Source organism: Xenopus laevis, chromosome 5L, assembly GCF_017654675.1.
Source record: "Xenopus laevis strain J_2021 chromosome 5L, Xenopus_laevis_v10.1, whole genome shotgun sequence".
Lineage (NCBI taxonomy): Eukaryota > Metazoa > Chordata > Amphibia > Anura > Pipidae > Xenopus > Xenopus laevis.
The window spans coordinates 5,978,747-5,992,485 of NC_054379.1; the positions used below are offsets into that span (position 1 = coordinate 5,978,747).

Consider the following 13,739-nt stretch of genomic DNA (forward strand, 5'->3'; position numbering starts at 1 on the left):
CTTTCTCTGATGCCTACTCTTTAGTGGGGGATACTGGAGTAAATCAGTGTTGGTTTGCAGAGAAAGCCCAGCCTGAAGGTAAATTATAGCGAGTTTTTAATGACTTCTCTTTGCTGACCAAAATATGCTGGATGACAATGATGGATACACCAAAGCTGTATTATATCTGTAACCTGTCATGAGCAAAGATGGCCTCCAAGGGGAGGGTTGGACGACCCACAAGGGGAGGGTTGGAGGGCTGCTTTCCAAGCAAATGAATTAGAGCTCCTTCAAATAACCGATTCCAGTACAAACAAAATCTGCATGTAGAGAGACATGATGTCTGATGAGTTTAATAGAGTGAGTTCTAATACATCTTCTAGGCAAAAGGAGCCCCCCTATAAGATATATTGGATCTAACTGTCAATGAATATCTGACACCCAACTGCTGCATGAAGAGAGAATGAAGAGAAACAGATGCTGAGAGAGGGATAGTGACGATAAACTTGATTATTTCAGAAACAATGCAGAATATTTAATTGATTGTATTTACAAAGTTTCCTGTTTCAGTATGCTGAAGCTTGTATTATTTTTATTTTCGCAATAGTTCCCCTTTAAAGTAGGAGTTTTTTCTTGTGATCTTTAATCTGGGGAAATGACATTTTGGATTCAGGGTTGGCAGCTCCCCAGTCAAAACAAGCCCAAGATCTAGAAGCTTCCATTGAAAATACTAACAGGGCCATTATAAAATGTTTCTGCCAACCCGTAAATGACGTACCTGTTGGTAAATCTGACCCCATTTTTCTGTATGTCGATTGTAGTGAACTTCTTATTGTTCCTCAAGGCCTTCTCCTCCTTGCACGTAACGCGGAAGTAGTGGCCAATCTGCGAGTTTGATTCCAGTTTGATGCTTTTGCCAGCGTCCAGCCCTGGGTAGAAAAGAAAAGCATTCACACCAAAACTGAACGATCCCAGCAGTTTTAGTCGTTTACTTTATTTGTTTACTTACTCAGGCTCCGAATGCTGCGGCTGGAAAGGACTTTGAGTCCCCCCCCCCAAGCAACATTTAAAATGTCAAGAATCCCTATGGGTCCCTTAGTGTTAGGAAGAACTGGAAGTGCAACGAGCAGCCAATCACAAAATGATGTTTATTATCAGCACTCTCATTGGAGGAATGGCTTGTATGTAAACACAGGGGAAGTCATTTCAGGGCTCCCCAGTTGCCCATGATATAAAATAAACGACTTTCCTGCTCATCTAAAGGGCTAGTTCAAAATGTTATGCAGCAAAGGTTAAAGGGAGGTTCAATTTAAGTTTAAATTATAGAATTGCCAGTTTTAAGGAACTTTCAATTGTTCAATTTTTTTATAGTTTTTGAATTATTTGCCTTCTGCCGACTCTTTCCAGCTCTCAAATGGGGGTCACTGACCCCATCTAAAAAAACAAATACTGTAAGGCTTAGGGATGTGCACGGAAACCAGTGTTCGTTACGGTATTCGGACAGGATTCGGCCTTTTTCAGCAGGATTCAGCCAAATCCTCATGCCTGGCTAAACGGAATCCGAATCCTTAAAATCACGTGACTTTTTGTCAAAAAACAAGGAATTCAAAATTTTTTTTAGGCGCGTGCCCTCCCAACCCTTATTTGCATATACAAATTAGGGTTTGGATTCGGTTCGGTATTTGGACGAATCTTTCACATAGGATTCAGGGGTTCGGGCGAATCCAAAATAGTGGATTTGGTGCATCCCTAGTAAGGCTACAAATTTATTGTTATTGCTACTTTTTGGTACTCATCTTTCTATTCAGGTTTCTCCTATTCATTTTCCAGTCTCTTATTCATATCAATGCATGGTTGCCAGGGTAGTTTAGACCCTAGCAACCAGATGGCTGCAATTGCAAGCTGAAAAGCTAAATAACTCAAAAACCACAAATAATAAAAAATGAAAACCAATTGCAAATTGTCTCAGAATATCCCTCTCTACATCATACTAACAGTTAATTCAAAGGTGAACAAGCCCTTTCATAGACCTGTTATATTCAGAACTAACAGTAACAAGCGACTATTGACAGTCAAGTCATGATTGGCTGGACTATCTAAGCAAGAATCAATTTCCATCACAACAGAATGAAGTAATACAGAACCAATAATGCGGTTATTATATTATACATTACAGAGATGTTGCTGAACTGATGTATGCTGTGAATTCTATATACCCTATTAACAGTACAGTTACTTGAGCGACTAATTAGTAATAACATATACAAATGTAAAATCAAAATGTACAGGCACACAGGCATAAACACTACAGGAATAGACTTGGGGATGAGCAAGCTTTACTAGGGAGCTGATCTCTGTCTGAAATAAGTGTAAACCCCAAGAGATTTTTTCAGAAATCAATATGGAACTGGCAGACAAAAGTGCCGATTATTCAGCTCCTCACACTCACCCAGCTCCCGGGCAGCACCACCGAGGGCCCCCTGCATATTCTTCTCCAGCTCATCCATCTTCTCTCTCAGCTCCGTCAGGTTTGGATCAAATGAGGCCTTAACAAGAAACTCGTGATTTTCCACCTGCAAAGAGAAAACACATACAGCTTGCCCATAAGTAACATGGAAATAAGTTGCAGTCACACAATAAGTCGTCTGTGGCTAATTGGCCATGTTAATAATTACTATTTTAGAATTCAGCCGAATACCTGAATCCCTTGTGAAAGATTCGGCCTAATATGGAACCGAACTCTAATTTGCATATGTCAATTAGGGAAATTAAGTGGAAAGAGAGTAAAAATGTTTTGACTTCCTTGTTTGTGCGACGAAAAGTAGGGATGCACCGAATCCACTATTTTGGATTCAGCTGAACCCCCCAATCCTTTTGCGAAAGATTTGGCAGAATACCGTACCGAATCCTAATCTGCATATGCAAATTAGGGGTGGGAAGGGGAAAACGTTTTTTACTTTCTTGTTTTGTGACAAAAAGTCATGCGATTTCCCTCCCCGGCCCTAATTTTAATATGCAAATTAGGATTCGGAATCGGTTTGGCCGGGCAGAAGGATTCGGTCGAATCCGAATCCTGCTGAAAAAGGCGAACCTGGCCGAATCATAAACAGAATCCCTGGATTTTGTGCATCCCTAATAATTACCCCTTAAAGGAGAACTAAAGCCTAACTAAAGAAGTAGGTAGAAATGTTGTACATGATGTTTTGTGCTTCTGTACCAGCCCAAGGCAACCACAGCCCTTTAGCAGTAAAGATCTGTGTCTCCAAAGATGCCCCAGTAGCTCCCCATCTTCTTTTCTGCTGATTCACTGATTCACATGCTCTGTGCTGCTGTCACTTACTGAGCTTAGGGACCCACTCACAATATACAGTACACATAGAATAGAAATGTCACAATATAAGGCTGATTAGTATTTAATACACATAATTACTACATGGCAGCACAGAAACCAGTGCAATTAGCATCAGAATTGAATAATCAGCAAACCTGTAGCATCAGCTTATATTACAGCCAGGGAAGCTCATTTTCTGCTGGATAATTAGTGACGAGCCCTAAGCTTAGCTTCTCAACAGCCAATCAGAGCCCACTGAGCATGTGAGTGTCACAGACACTTTCCAAGATGGTGACCCCCTGTGACAAGTTTGAAGTCCTGGATCATTGCTGCTATTGACAAGCTCAAACTTTAGCCTCGAGCAATAAATTCACTATATAAAATAGGACATTTTTAGCCATATTCATTTTTAGGGTTTAGTTCTCCTTTATTAATAACAAGTTGGCAAGAAGATCAGTTCTGTATCTGTAGAAAACACAAAGAAGTGTCACAAACTGTACACAGGAGAAGCACTGAAGCTTGTGTTGAATCCTGTGCCTATTAGTAATGATTCTCTTTTGGGCTGGTGCATAAAAATGCTAACATATTTAAATTAATGTGGCAGGTATACTGCTCCAAAAGGATAAAGTATAATACACAAAAGCCATGAATATCTTGTAAATTATATCCTTATAAAAGGTGAGTAGTGATGTCATCAGTTATAAACAGTGAGTAGTGATGTCATTCTTGTCACGTGACTCACTCAAACTTGTGTATTTTAATAAATAAAGTAAGCAAAATATGAGAATATTAGAAGTTATCTCGGAGTTTCATGACCTGTATAAAACACGAGGCCGAAACTCCTCAGTAACTTATAATATCCTTATAATTTACAAGAGGAGGTACTTTATAGGTATATATAGTCAATCCAGAAATGACGGCACTCTCAGGAAAAAATTTCAAACAGTCCAATAAGGTGAAACCATACGGTTTATTGTGATCCTACGTTTCGGTTCCTTCTTGGAACCTTCCCTGACGGAGGTTCCAAGAAGGAACCGAAACGTAGGATCACAATAAACCGTATGGTTTCACCTTATTGGACTGTTTGAAATGTTTTCCTGAGAGTGCCATCATTTTTGGATTGACTTTATGATTTACATTTAGGCTGGCACCCAGGTTATTATTTACTAAGAAATACGTGCGGTTTTTGTTATTTCTTGCACTAAACAGGTCAAATGCAGAAATTGAAAGTTAAGTCCCATTCTACTTCCTAGATCATAATAGCACGATCAAAAAAATCAGCAGCCCTCTGTATAAACAAACCCCGCCCTTCCCAGAGCTGTGGCCTTGTGACATAAGGAGCAGCTCATTCTACTACCCAGTGGATTGATTTACTGAAGTAACATTTAAGTGGGTGAATGGTTTATATATAAGGTTTCTAAATAACAGAAATACAGGATGATTACAGTGTTTAATCCACAGAAGGCTGAAATAGTTTCTCAGCAGTGAGAAGAGCCGAGGGAAAGGCATCGGATTCCTCTGGGGAAGAATTCTACTGCAGAAACCTCCTCTCTGAGTCTCAAGGAATTGCAGCAGGACTTCATACTTAGAACATCTCCATATACAGCTCCAGTAAAGTTTGCTTATCAGATGAATGTTTTTACTGTAAACTAGTTAATGGCTAAGTGCTAATGGCTTTTGGACTGTGGCTGCCACTTCAGGGCCCCCCACCCGCAACCCCCTGGTGCACCTTATTTTATCCTGTTGTGGCCACAATCGGGGCCAGGATGGGGGAAATTGTGCAGCGCCCGGGGGGAAGAACAGGTCTGGGTCATTGCAGCCCACCGGGTTTTTCCAAGTGTCCCACCATCCCAGTCCACCCCTGAGCAGATTTGGAGCAAATTTTGCGACTATTACATAATCCATATGGTCTAAACCAGTGATCCCCAACCAGTAGCTTGTGAGTAAGATGTTCCTCTCCAACCCCTTGGATGTTGCTCCCAGTGGCCTCAAAGCAGGAGCTTATTTTTGAATTCCAGGCTTGGAGACAAGTTTTGGTTGTATAAAAACCAGGTGTACTGCCAAACAGAGCCTCAATGTAGGCTGTCATTTCACATAGGGGCTACTAAATGGCCAATCACTGCCCTTATTTGGCACCCCAAGACAGGCCCATCTATATTGCCCTCCTGATTGGACACTTGCAAAACCACACACACAGCATTCAAACGTACATGCTCTCAAATCGCTTTTTAACTGGGGATGCACCAAATTCAGGATTTGCTTCGGGATTCAGCCTTTTTCAGCTGGATTCAAACCCAAGTGCCTGTCCAAGCAAATCCTTAAAAATCACGTGACTTTTCATCGTGCCAACAAGGAATTTGTGGCGTTCTTTTTTTGAGCACGTGGTTCTTTCAAGCCCTTCCTTATCCTAATTTGCATATCATTTGGGTTTGGTTTCGGATTTGCCTAAAACCTTCATGAACGAACTGGGATTCATCTAAAACCCAAGACAGTAATTGATGCAGTACTCCTTTAATTTCTTATTCATTCTCCTTCCATGATGAACCAATGTCAAGGCTCCTGCTGAAATGTCCCTCAGCCTTAACCTCCCTCCACCCTCCCAACCTGTTGTACCCCTTTCCCTTTAACTACACTTATAAATGTACAAGCATAGGACCTGTTATCCAGAATGCTCGGGACCTGGGGTTTTCCAGATAACAGATGTTTCCGTAATTCGACCTTCATACCTTAAATCTACTAGAAAATCATGTAAACATTAAATAAACCCAACAGGCTGGTTTTGCTTCCAATAAGGATTTAAAAGATACTGACATCATTGTTCCAGGGCAAAGGAACAGATACCCTGGGGTATTTCTCATTGGGCAAAGGAACCGGTACCCTGGGGTATTTCTCATTGGGCAAAGGAACAGATACCCTGGGGTATTTCCCATCTTGTTCCAGGGCAAAGGAACAGATACCCTGGGGTATTTCCCATCTTGTTCCAGGGCAAAGGAACAGATACCCTGGGGTATTTCTCATTGGGCAAAGGAACAGATACCCTGGGGTATTTCCCATCTTGTTACAGGGCAAAGGAACAGATACCCTGGGGTATTTCTCATTGGGCAATGGAACAGATACCCTGGGGTAGTTCTCAAAAAAGTCAGACATCTCTATGGACATAACCAATCGTACCAATAACTTAATTCTACCCAATCCTTACAATGAGCTGGAAATGCCCCCAGCAAAATAAAATTTAAAAAAATTTATAGGATACGGCAATTGCAATAAAGACGTGTAGCCATGGAAACATACAGCCATTGCGATGTGTCAAATCTCAGAGTTCCGCATAGTCATGGTAACAGGCTTTATGGCAGGGGACACCGTTATAATACAGAGTTATGTATTTTTATTCCCATTTCTTTAAAGTGACAGATCCTTAAGAGTCATACGCACCATTGAATCCTTAAATAGAAAAGTCTTGTGGCCGATTTACTGGAGACATTCTGCAAAGGCACAAGCACCAGCCACATGTTTTATAGCCAGGGCTCATTCTATTATATTAAAGCTTAGAGACGTCGTACCATAAACTTGCCCTTTAATTATTAAAAGAACTGGAAGTGCAATAAGCTGCAACTGAATCCATGTCACACAGCAGCTTAACATAAAGACATAAAGAGAGATTTCTCATTTTAAGCTTGAAACACACAACTTGCCCTTTCTGTTGCATAAAATAAAAGTATAGGATCTATTATCCGGAATGCTGGGGTTTTCCAGATAAGGGATCACTCCATAATTTACACCACCGTGTCTGCTAATAAAATCTTTTAAACGTGAAATAAACCCAATAGGATTTTTTTGCCACCAATATGGATTCATTCAGTTAATCAGGGAAAAAAAGACATTTTTGAAAATGAGAGATATTAGACAGGTATGGGATCTTTTATCAGGGAAACCTTTTATCCAGAAAGCTCCAAATTAAGGAATGGCCATCTTCAATAGACTCCATTTTATCCAAATCCACATTTTTCTGTGTCATAATAAAACAGTCGCTTGTAGTTAATCCCAACTAAGATATAATTAATCCTTATTGGAAGCAAAACAAGCCTATTGGGGTTATTTTAGGGATGCATCGAATCCAGGATTCGGTTCGGAATTTAGCCTTTTTCAGCAGGATTCCGATTTGGCCGAAACCCAATTTGCATATGCTAATTAGGGGCGGGAAGGGAAATAGCATGACTTTTTGTCACAAAACAAGGAAGTAAAAAATGTTTTCCCCTTCGCAGATCTAATTTGGATTCTGTATTTGGCCAAATCTTTCACGAAGGATTCGGCTGAACCCAAAATAGTGGATTTGGTGCATCCCTAGTTTATTTAATGTTTACATGATTTTCTAGCAGACTTAAGGTATGAATAGCCTAATTACAGTAAGATCTGTTATCCAGAAAACCCCAGGTCCTGAGCATTCTGGATAACAGGTCCCATACCTTTATTTGCTTAAAATACAGGTATAAGTGTTAGTATGATGTAGAGAGGGATATTCTGAGACAATTTGCAATTGGTTTTCGTTTTTTATTTTTTGTGGTTTTTGAGTTATTTAGCTTTTTATTCAGCAGCTCTCCAGTTTGTTATTTCAGCCGTCTGGTTGCTAGGATCCAAATTCCCCTAGTAACCATGCACTGATGTGAATAAGAGACTGGAATATGAATAGGAGAGGCCTGAATAGAAAGAGGAGTAACAAAAAGTAACAACAACAATACATTTGTAGCCGTACAGAGAATTTGTTTTTAGAAGGGGTCAGTGACCCCCATTTGAATGATGAAAAAGAGGCAAAAGAGCAAAGAAAATAACTTAAAAAAACTACAAATAATGAAGAGATATTGCAACATTGCTAGGAATTGGACATTCTAGAACATATTAAAATTGACCTCAGAGGTGGACCAGCCCTTTAAAAAGGACTCAGTGGGAGGCGGCCTTCCTGTAATTGGGAATTTTCTGGATAATGATTTCAGGATAAGGGATCCCACATTTTGTGTTGGAACGTATGAATTAAAATCAAGTGGAAATAACAAACACATAAAAAAGGCCTCCAATTTCCCACCCCTTCTTGAAAAATATTTGGGTTTTGTAATAAAACCCAGGCAAAAGTCTGGGCCAGTCCAGTAAATGTCAGTAATCAAAGAGCAGTTCATTGCTACTGGTCTAATGCTGCTACAAGAATCAACACAATGGGGCTCATTTATCAACACTGGGCAGTTACCTATAGCAACCAATCAATGATTAGCTTTTCAAAACCAGCTGCAAGTAGAACAATGAATGCAGCAATCCGATTGGTTGCCATGGGTTATTGCCCAATATGTTCCTAGGTCCCTATTGGTTACAGACTATTAATGCAGACTTTAAATAGAATCCTAAAGGAATACACACCTGATCCATATCCAATGTGGTTTCAATCATTTCTTGAAATTTGGAGAAGTCCGACGACAGATCAGAAAGAGGCGTCGCAAACACTGCCAACAGCAGCATCTGATGTGTCCCTGCCAGATACAAACAGAAACTTCATTAAAGAACAGCTTCCTCTAATACACGTATGGGATCTGTTATCTGGAAACTGCTATCCAGAGAGCTCAGAATCCCGAAAAAACGCCGTCTCCCATTTAATCCACATTTTTTAAAAATGATTTCCTTTTCTCTCTCTACAGGTATGGGATCCGCTATCCCGAAACCTGTTATCCAGAAAGTTTTGCATTACAGAAGGCAATCTGCTATAGACTCCATTTTATCCAAATAATCCAAAACTTTCAAAATGATTTCCTTTTTCTGTGTAATAATAAAACAGTCGCTTGTACTTGATCCCAACTAAGATATAATTAATCCTTATTGGAGGCAAAACCAGCCTATTGGCTTTATTTAAAGTTCAGATCATTATTTAGCAGACTTAAAAGAATGGATATGGGATCCGTTACCCAGAAACCTGTTATCAAGAAAGAGCCAGGTTATAGGAAGGTCGTCTCCCATTTTTAAATAATTAAAATTTTGAAAATGATTTCCTTTTTTTGTGTAATAATAAAACGGTAGCTTGTACTTGATCTATGGATGCACCAAATCCAGGATTCGGTTCGGGATTTGGCCTTTTTCAGCAAGATTCAGCCAAATCCTTCTGCCCAGCCGAACCGAATCTGAATTTGCATATGCCAATTAGGGGCGGAAAGAAGTAAAAATGTTTTCCCATTTCCAACCTTAATTTACATATGCGGCCAAATCTTTCGCAAAGGATTCGGCCGAATCCAAAATAGTGGATTCGGAGCATCCCTAACTTGATCCCAACTAAGATACTGTATAATTAACCCTTATTGGAAGCAATTTGTTTTGAAATCATTTTGGAAAGTGAAGGGGGTCTATTTCATATCGGGTAGTGTTTGAGTGAGCTCTAATACATCTTCTAGGCAAAAGGAGCCCCCCTATAAGATATATTGGATCTAACTGTCAGTGAATATCTGACACCCAACTGCTGCATGAAGACAGAATGAAGAGAATCAGATGCTGAGAGAGGAATAGTGAACATAAACTTGATTATTTAAAAAAACGATGCAGAATATTTAATTGATTGTATTTAGAAAGTGTCTCATTTCAGTATGACGAAGCTTATATAAAATGTTCATTTCCGCGACAGTTCCCCTTTAACAAGAGCAACTCGTTTATTTTAGTTGGAACGTGGGATTTGCCAAGGCACCATATGATACTGCTGGGCAGAAAAGAGCAGCAATCTGTGCACAACATATATTATACAAGCTAAAGTCATGCCAAGAAAAAAAAAAAAAGATTCAGCAAAGTTGTTTTTCTGTAATTTCCAGTTCTTGGATGTTTGCTGCCATCAGCAGCTCCGGCGCAGAGGGGAATTCGTGGATTCCTACAATCTCAAAACTAATTATTCCAGCTGCAGTTCTGTCATCTTCTTCCATAGCCTCGACTGGTTTTTACCCCAAATTAAAGTCGCCACAATGATTCAGAAGATAAAGTGCAAGTGAGCGGGTCTAGTTTGCTAAACTGCTCATCTGTGGTCCCACATAGCAATGGATCTCCTCCTTATGGAATCAATTTACCAAGCATATGTTACTAAGGGGTTGTTCACCTTTAAATTATCTGTTAGTATGATGTAGATGTAGAGAGTGAAATTCTGAGATAATTTGCAATTTGTTTTCATTTATTATTATTTGTGGTTTTTGAGTTATTTAGCTTTTTATTCAGCAGCTCAGTAATCAGTAATCTGGTTGCTAGGGTCCAAATTACCCTAGCAACCATACATTGATGTGAATAAGAGACTGGAATATCCAGGCCCCCTTAATGTCATCCAAGCCGAACAGATCTGAAGCTGTGAAAAGACCCGAAGCCACAAAAGGAGCCAAAAGCAGTCAAAGAAAACCATAGAAGCTCCACTGAACATGTTTATTTTTTTTTAAATTAAACCCTTGGCCACCATGTTTTATTTTAATCCTTTATGGCCCCCTGACCACCAAATTATAAAAAAAAAAAAATCTATGGGGCCCCCTGACCACCATTTTTTTTTGGGGTCTGGGGCCGAGCCTATGGTGGCGGGCGGGACCCAGAAAATGTGGTCGTATGGGGCCCTGTGAATTCTGATAGCAATAAAACTGTGCAAATCTTGTCCAGTATTTGTATTCTGGCTGGATATTCCACACTGAAACATGTCGCTCAGTTTATGAATTCGGCAGGTTTGAAAATGTCCCACATGTGCATGGATCATCCACTGTGCACCTACTGGTTCTAAGAGAGCTTAGTTCAGTTTTAGACCAGCCCTTATTTCTATTTTTCTCAGATTTGCTTTCATCTTGCATGGTACCTAAGGATTGGAGAAAAGCTGATGTTATTCCAATATTTAAAAAGGGACGATTTCAGCCTGGTAATTATAGGCCAGTAAGTCTGACATCTGTGGTGGGCAGATTATTTGAAGGCTTGTTAAGGGATCACATTCAAAATGTTGTCCTGGTGAATGGCATTATGAGCAGCAATCAGCATGGCTTTATGAAGGATAGGTCATGTCAGACTTATTTGATTGCTTTTTATGATGAGGTAAGTAAGATGCTGGACAGCAGTGCCGGGTCACGATGGGCAGATGCCCTAGGAAGGCCCGGCGCCTGTGTAGTGTGAGCGCGTGCAGAAAGCGCGAAAAATGCATAGAGTCGGGCAGAGAAGGGAAACGGACTTGGGGTAGGCGACAGAGGAGGTACGTGCCTGGCGCCCTCCCAGCTTTGCGCCCTAGGCACGTGTCTACTCTGCCTACCCCTAGTTCCGGCCCTGCTGGACAGTGGGGGGCAGTATTTGTGATCTATTTGGATTTTGAAAAAGTGTTTGATACTGTGCCCCACAAACGACTGCTTTCTAAACTAAGGTCTGTTGGGCTTAATGAAGTCGTTTGCACATGGATAGGAAACTGGCTACAGGATCGGGTACAGAGGGTGGTTGTTAATGGGACATTCTCTACTTGGAGTAAGGTTCTTAGTGGGGTCCCTCAGGGCTCGGTATTGGGTCCACCCTGCGGGTTGCGTGTAGAAGTCCCGGGTGCGGGTAGGCGGTTCTGCGGGTCGAGCCGCGGGTCTTCTCAATAGTGATATTTACGCCTTTTTTCTGATCACGTCTACTTCCGATGATGTCACTTCCGCTTTACAATGACAGCACTTCCTGATTCTTGATGGTCAGCGAGTCGTGGGACCGGGTTGCGGATAAGGTACTCGCATGTAGGGTCGGGTAGCAGTTCCAAGGAGGTAGGAATGTGGGTTGCAGGTCCAGGTTGCGGATTGCAGGTTGCGGGTACAGGTCGGGTCCCAAAAAATGGAATCACGCAGGACTCTACTCTCTGAGGCAAATTGGAGAGGCTTCAGATGGGTTTTTTTTGGCTTCCTCTGGATCAACTGGCAGTTAGGCAATTTAAAAAAACTTAAAAGGTTGAATTGATGGACGTGTGTCTTTTTTCAACCTAACTTAATATGTTATGTGGAACTACTGCAGCTTCTTTTCATCTCCTGTTGTTCTGATTTGTCTGGATGTTGGCCATTATAAATGGAGTCGATTATGGACAATCTAAGGCTCGATGCAGAGCTGGGCTTGTGAAGAAACTGAATGCGCTCTGCTGCTCCATGTGCCTCCACCCAAGTATTTTGGTATGAAATGCAAAATGTCAAATTTCACCACCAAAATCCACCACGTCTGTCTGCGACCCAAGCCAAGGCAATGAATTCGGGTGCAGCAGCAGCAGAAGAACGGATTCTCGGCCTGTGTTTCAACGCAGCCTGAGCTCTGCATCGTAACAATAAAACAGCATCTTATTTATAATCATAACTAAGCTGCATAAACCAATGTCAACTGCAAAATAATTCTATTGGCCCTTTGTATTTTTTTTAGTAGCCTTGCTCCACATTATGGAAACCTTCCCTGTTTTAAATTGCCTAAGCCCCAAGAATTCAGGATAATAGATCTCATACCTCTACACAGAAGGGATCTTATTGGGAAGCAGTGGTCAGTTCTGCAGAATGTCTCATGGCAATAAATATACTTGATTTAAAACACGGGGCATGCCATGTAGTACTACACTGTACATGAAACCAGAAGGTATTAAAAATTAAATGAAAATAATAAAGTTTTCATAAGTAATAATTTCATTATCTTAGGTTCTTTGTGCAAAGGATTAAAAAAATGACACAAAGGGGTTTAATCAGGTGAAGGGTTTGTTCACTTGAATGTCAGCGGAGTACTGGGCACAAAACATTCCGCCAAAAAGTGTATTTGTGTGCAGCGTCTGCCTTCTGAAGGGCACTTACACATGCTCCCGAATGACAAGCAAATGGAGTTTATGTGACAATGAGAACGAGTGCACTCCAGTTTCCTAGCAATGAGCTTTTCTGGCAGTTCTAAGAGAATAGAACGCACTTGTTGCCATAAACCTAGCTGAAAAATAAATTAATTAAAATGCTCACCTGCTGCCAAAAATAAAAATACCATTTGCAGAACAGGCAGATTTATTCTACTAGTGGATGTGGTATAGCAGTATAGTAAGGAGAGATGGTGCCTATAGTAACATTGAGATAATAGTCTCTGGGAAGGGAGTGTGACTGTGGGATAGCAGGTATAGTAGGGAGAGATGGTGTCTATAGTAACAGTGGATAATAGTCTCTGGGAAGGGAGTGTGACTGTGGGATAGCAGGTATAGTAGGGAGAGATGTGTCTATAGTAACAGTGGGATAATAGTCTCTGGGAAGGGAGTGTGACTGTGGGATAGCAGGTATAGTAGGGAGAGATGGTGTCTATAGTAACAGTGGATAATAGTCTCTGGGAAGGGAGTGTGACTGTGGGATAGCAGGTATAGTAGGGAGAGATGGTGCCTATAGTACCAGTGGATAATAGTCTCTGGGAAGGGAGTGTGACTGTGGGATAGCAG

At 40.9% G+C, this 13,739-nt stretch overlaps 1 protein-coding gene across 1 annotated transcript in view; it reads right to left on the reverse strand.

Annotated features, from left to right (window-relative positions):
- msh2.L (mutS homolog 2 L homeolog) overlaps positions 1-13,739 on the reverse strand; it is a 70,819-nt gene that overhangs the window by 26,595 nt on the left and 30,485 nt on the right. Inside the window, exons 8-10 of the mRNA XM_018262532.2 lie at positions 8,714-8,823; positions 2,429-2,552; positions 758-908 (exon numbers count right to left, since the gene is read on the reverse strand). Coding sequence (XP_018118021.1) covers positions 758-908; positions 2,429-2,552; positions 8,714-8,823 — 385 coding nt within the window. The remainder of the gene's footprint in view (positions 1-757; positions 909-2,428; positions 2,553-8,713; positions 8,824-13,739) is intronic.